At 36.7% G+C, this 6,800-nt stretch overlaps 1 protein-coding gene across 2 annotated transcripts in view; it reads right to left on the bottom strand.

The window, feature by feature from the left end:
• Positions 1-2,317: 2,317 nt before the first annotated feature.
• The window catches only part of LOC106060387 (orexin receptor type 2-like), a 150,099-nt gene continuing 145,616 nt past the window's right edge, over positions 2,318-6,800 (bottom strand). Inside the window, exon 10 of one of the 2 annotated variants that reach the window (XM_056030452.1) lies at positions 2,318-6,349. In XM_056030452.1, coding sequence (XP_055886427.1) covers positions 6,265-6,349 — 85 coding nt within the window. In that variant the 3' untranslated portion in view covers positions 2,318-6,264. Of the gene's footprint in view, positions 6,554-6,800 lie in introns of both variants that reach the window. The other variant, XM_056030451.1, reaches the window with a different exon arrangement.

The raw sequence follows: 6,800 nt of genomic DNA, 5'->3' as shown, positions 1-6,800 counted from the left end.
CTCTACAACAGAACAATACACACTCTACAACAGAACAATACATACTCTACAACAGAACAATGCACACTCTACAACAGAACAAATACACACTCTACAACAGAACACTGCACACTCATCAACAGAACAAATACACACTCTACAACAGAACAATATATACTCTACAACAGAACACTGCACACTCTACAACAGAACAAATACACACTCTACAACAGAAAAATGCATACTCTACAACAGAACAAATACACACTCTACAACAGAACACTGCACACTCTACAACAGAACAAATACACACTCTACAACAGAACAATACATACTCTACAACAGAACAATGCACACTCTACAACAGAACAAATACACACTCTACAACAGAACACTGCACACTCATCAACAGAACAAATACACACTCTACAACAGAACAATATATACTCTACAACAGAACACTGCACACTCTACAACAGAACAAATACACACTCTACAACAGAAAAATGCATACTCTACAACAGAACAAATACACACTCTACAACAGAACACTGCACACTCTACAACAGAACAAATACACACTCTACAACAGAACAATACATACTCTACAACAGAACAATGCACACTCTACAACAGAACAAATACACACTCTACAACAGAACACTGCACACTCTACAACAGAACAAATACACACTCTACAACAGAACAAATACACACTCTACAACAGAACACTGCACACTCTACAACAGAACAATACACACACTCTACAACAGAACAATACATACTCTACAACAGAACAAATACACACTCTACAACAGAACAATGCACACTCTACAACAGAACAAATACACACTCTACAACAGAACAATACATACTCTACAACAGAACAATGCACACTCTACAACAGAACAAATACACACTCTACAACAGAACACTGCACACTCTACAACAGAACAAATACACACTCTACAACAGAACAAATACACACTCTACAACAGAACACTGCACACTCTACAACAGAACAATACACACACTCTACAACAGAACAATACATACTCTACAACAGAACAAATACACACTCTACAACAGAACAATGCATACTCTACAACAAAACAATACACACTCTACAACAGAACAAATACACACTCTACAACAGAACAAATACACACTCTACAACAGAACAAATACACACTCTACAACAGAACAATACACACTCTACAACAGAACAAATACACACTCTACAACAGAACAATGCATACTCTACAACAGAACAATGCATACTCTACAACAGAACAAATACACACTCTACAACAGAACAAATACACACTTTACAACAGAACACTGCACACTCTACAACAGAACAAATACACACTCTACAACAGAAAAATGCATACTCTACAACAGAACAAATACACACTCTACAACAGAACACTGCACACTCTACAACAGAACAAATACACACTCTACAACAGAACAATACATACTCTACAACAGAACAATGCACACTCTACAACAGAACAAATACACACTCTACAACAGAACACTGCACACTCTACAACAGAACAAATACACACTCTACAACAGAACAATATATACTCTACAACAGAACACTGCACACTCTACAACAGAACAAATACACACTCTACAAAAGAACACTGCACACTCTACAACAGAACAAATACACACTCTACAACAGAACATTGCAGACTCTACAACAGAACAATACACACTCTACAACAGAACAATATATACTCTACAACAGAAAAATACACATTCTACAACAGAACAAATACACACTCTACAATAGAACAATACACACTCTACAACAGAACAAATACACACTCTACAACAGAACAAATACACACTCTACAACAGAACAAATACACACTCTACAACAGAACAATACACACTCTACAACAGAACAAATACACACTCTACAACAGAACAAATACACACTCTACAACAGAACACTGCACACTCTACAACAGAACAAATACACACTCTACAACAGAACAATGCACACTCTACAACAGAACAATGCACACTCTACAACAGAACAAATACACACTCTACAACAGAACAATACACACTCTACAACAGAACAAATACACACTCTACAACAGAACAAATACACACTCTACAACAGAACAATACACACTCTACTACAGAACAAATACAAACTCTACAACAGAACAATACAGTCTCTACAACAGAACACTGCACACTCTACAACAGAACAAATACACACTCTAAAACAGAACAATGCACACTCTACAACAGAACAATGCACACTCTACAACAGAACAATGCACACTCTACAACAGAACAATGCACACTCTACAACAGAACAATACACACTCTACAACAGAATAAATACACACTCTACAACAGAACAATGCACACTCTATAACAGAACAATACACACTCTACAACAGAACAAATACACACTCTACAACAGAACAATACAGTCTCTACAACAGAGTCAACATTTATGCCAAACACCTCACAATGTTTCTAGTAGTTTCTACAAAATGTTTCCAGATGCTAATTAGACCATAATGAGTTCATTCAATTTTCAGTAGTGTTTGACTAATCTTAATGCATTAGATGTTTCAGGAACAGGACAAGATGTTGTGGGCTTGACGTGATGTGTCAGTTACATGACAATATGTTGCGAATTTGATGAGATTAGTCAGGAGCAGGGAAAGATGTTGCGGACTTAATATGGTCTATGGTTTTGTGCACATTCTTTAATGACTGTGAGTCTTGGAGAATTAACAGCAAGTTTGAAAAGCAGAGTCTCAGCCATTGGTGTGAGCTGCTTTAGGAAGGTACTAGGAATCTATTTTGAAACGTCTACTTACCCTCACGAATGGTGAAATTTGCTATAAGATTGTTTAACCAATAGAACCCCATGAAGCACGTCAAATCATTGTTAAAAAAACAACTCTTGTGGTGCATGTCACAAGATCCACATAGCTTTTAAAGACATCCCCGCAGGGAACAAGGGAATCAGTCGAATGAAACTATTGGAAGATCTCAAGAAGTAGACGGACTTTACGCCAAATGAGGTTCTTAAAACGGCAAGAACTGGGAACTTATATGGGGAACAGAACACATGTGAATTGTAAGAAACATTGGGTCCAGTGAGTAGAAATTTTGTTTTAAATTTACTTTTTGATTTTTTTTCTTTGTAGAAGTGCTAGACTCCTTCCTAGAATAGTGTTGGATTTATTATATACGCCTTTTCATTTTTCAGCAGAAAATAACAGAAACAGAAACTTTATATACATACACACATAAATACAAATTGTCCAAATATATAGTTCAAAACAACATTCATTATATTTTCCGATGAGACTGTGAATGTTTTCATGGTGAAACAATGACATAAAAATTATATCAATCTGTACAACAAATCAATAAGGCTGCACATTGATTTCAATCAAAAGTTACAAAGTATGAATGAGATGACAGGTTTCTGTGAAACACACAACATTTAGCTCAATTAAAACTTGTATCAATTATTGTTATTCTGCTTTGACATAAAATATGAATCTCAAAGTTAATAGATTTAGTAAAAAAAAAATAAAAAAAATAGCACAACAATATTGAAAATGAAGCCTAGTCTCAAAATAGATTGATGGCTTTGGACTATGAAACGAGATGGACTGACTAGATGCAAACTTTAAATAAGGGAATCCCCCCCCCCCCCCCAAAAAAAAAGAAAAAAACTTTGAATCTCTTTCATTGAGTGTTTAGTCTCAGATCAACTTTCAGTTCTAGTCTATGGCGTAGCTTGTTGAAAGAGGATCTAAATAATGACAAACTGACGTTCTGTTGTGGAATCTATTATATTAATACCAGCAAGGAATTTGCAACGTTAGTCACTGGTTAGTCACTGGTATCGAAACAGTCATCTTTTTTTTTGTTGTTGTTTCAGACGTTCGTGTAAACTTGAAGATGAAATGTGTACGTCCTAGTTCAAACCTCCTACACGGCGGCAGGGAATGGATGTGGACTAAATTCGAACTAGGAACAATAGTGACCACAGTCAGAATCGCATACTACACGAGCAGGCAGACAGCCAATTAACTTTGTTACTTTAAATTTTTTAAAGAGAAATCGTCACTATTTTTTTTCCAAAATATATAGTTTCATTCTTTAGTGAATTCATTCATCTAATAAACAGTGTAGAAATGATTCCACTAAGAACTGAAGCGCCTCTAGAGAGAGATGAATTCATTCATCTAATAAACAGTGTAGAACTGATTCCACTAAGAACTGAAGCGCCTCTAGAGAGAGAGATGAATTCATTCATCTAATAAACAGTGTAGAACTGATTCCACTAAGAACTGAAGCGCCTCTAGAGAGAGAGATGAATTCATTCATCTAATAAACAGTGTAGAACTGATTCCACTAAGAACTGAAGCGCCTCTAGAGAGAGAGATGAATTCATTCATCTAATAAACAGTGTAGAACTGATTCCACTAAGAACTGAAGCGCCTCTAGAGAGAGAGATGAATTCATTCATCTAATAAACAGTGTAGAACTGATTCCACTAAGAACTGAAGCGCCTCTAGAGAGAGATGAATCTCCATTTAGCAAAGGTCTACTTTACATGTTTGAATTGAAAGATACAAGTTGTCATTGTTCAAAACTAGAACTGAACTTTGGAAAGAACCAAACATTTAGAACAACAAAAGATATCACAGTCTAGTTTTTTTTTTTAAAACCTGTTCTAATACACTTAAAGATACATTTGAATACAAATCTTCCTTTTTTAAATAGAGCAACACAGTAGCATGTGTCTTTCAAATTCTAAAGCGTGACAATTCTAAGTATGGAACAGTGTATAGGCTTCAATGTATAAACATGAATGTTATTTAGTAAACATCAATTGTATCATTGCCTTCGCCATTAACAAACAGCGACACAGGCCATCACGATGATACGAAACAAGCATGGGAGTTAATCTGATATTCACTTACGGCTAAAACAATTATTTCAGTTATCGGCACTTGATAAGGAGGGAAGTCAAAGACATTTAACACGTGCATTTGTTCACACCACAATGCACCAACTGAACATCTCATTGGCTACTCGGAGTCTCGGAATGTGATAGTCGTTACGTAAATGAACATCTTACTATTTTAAAAATTGTTACCGAATGTTTAGGTTGTTCTTGACGAAATGTTAAACTGCTACCTTTTGATTTTGTTAATGTATAAGCGAATATGGCCCTTCGACCCTCAGCCTGGGTTACCAATACTTCTTACTGTCAAACAGAGCTACTTCTTTAGAACAGAATCCTTATGTTCAGCCTTAAATTCGTATGAAAAGTCAATATCATTTGATACTAGCCATGAGTAAAGTAAAGCTTTAACCTACATTCTAATAGGTGAATCTCGAATAGAAAATAATTACATTTATCTAAACAAATGACATTTACCATCACGCTGTCAGTCCACTAAATGAATTCAAAGTAATACTAGCCGTTATAAATCTTATATTTAGTGAATTTAATAAATATTACAACTTACAACGAGGCTCCGCTACACTAGATTGATCTACTGTATCACTCGATAATGGGGCGCGGTGGTTGAATGGTTAAGCGTTTGGCTTCCGAACCTGAGGTCCTGGGTTCGAATCCCGGTGAAGACTGGGATTTTGAATTTCGAGATTTTTAGGGCGCCCCTGAGTCCACCCAGCTCTAATGGGTACCTGACTTTAGCTGGGGAAAGTAAAGGCGGTTGGTCGTTGTGCTGGCCACATAACACCCTGCTTAACCATTGGCCAAAGAAACAGATGACCTTAACATCATCTGACCCATAGATCGCAAGGTCTGAAAGGGGAAACTTTTTTTTTTTTATCATTCGATAATACGTGAAAGATTGACTTGGCTATTAGTTTGCATTATCGTAAAAGTAAACACATCCTAAGTAACTAAATCAGTAGACGTACAATTCATATCACTTCCGTACACAACTAAAATGCTCAACTCTTGATAGAGACGAGTCTATATTCTCATAGATTGAAATCCTTGAAGTCTCCGGCACTTTTTTTCTTCTTCGTTTTGGGTGTCTTGTTCTTTCGTGTTTTAGCCTGACCTTTTTATGTGTCCATCTAGGTGTGTCCATTGGGTATTACTACGTAGAGCGCATCTTTCTAGGCGCCACATAGATCTTGCTAGTGTCCAGGCTTGACCTCTCCGTCAGACATAATCGATGACCATCTCTCTAGGCACCACATAGATCTAGCTAGAGTCCAGGCTTGACCACCCCGTCAGACATAATCGATGACCACTGTCTTGTTGTCGCCGTTACAACTGGTGAAAGAGTTGTCGTTCCTGTGGCCGCCACGTGCTAACCTGAAAGAGGGACAGTGGCTATCTCAGACGATCTACTGGGCTGTTGGTGGCGTTAGGGGGGAAGAGAGTCAGTAGTGCCGTCATGACTGTCTGTGACAGTGTGAGTAGTCATTCTACATTGTCACAGTTGTGGTCAGTGTGTTCTTTCTTGTCCAGCTTCTCTGCCTTCGGACTGTCCGTCGACTATCTCCGTCCTCATCACTGCTATTAAAACAACAAGAAAACATTTTGAAGTGAAGAATTGTGTACAATCAATGAGGATCTGGTCTTCTAAGTCTAAAGATTCATTTCTGTTTTTCTAAGTGTAAAGATTTATTTATTTCACTTTCAACATTTTCATTGTTTCCATTGTATTTATTCTAAAAACAAATGTTCTCTCAACTCATTTAGTTCACTCATTTTGTAACTTTTTTTCTTTAACAAACTTCTTTTGACCATTTTTGTTTTCCTA

Source organism: Biomphalaria glabrata, chromosome 5 (genome assembly GCF_947242115.1).
Source record: "Biomphalaria glabrata chromosome 5, xgBioGlab47.1, whole genome shotgun sequence".
NCBI lineage: Eukaryota > Metazoa > Mollusca > Gastropoda > Planorbidae > Biomphalaria > Biomphalaria glabrata.
Note: the sequence above shows the minus strand (reverse complement) of the source record. Positions and strands in the feature narration are given on the sequence as shown.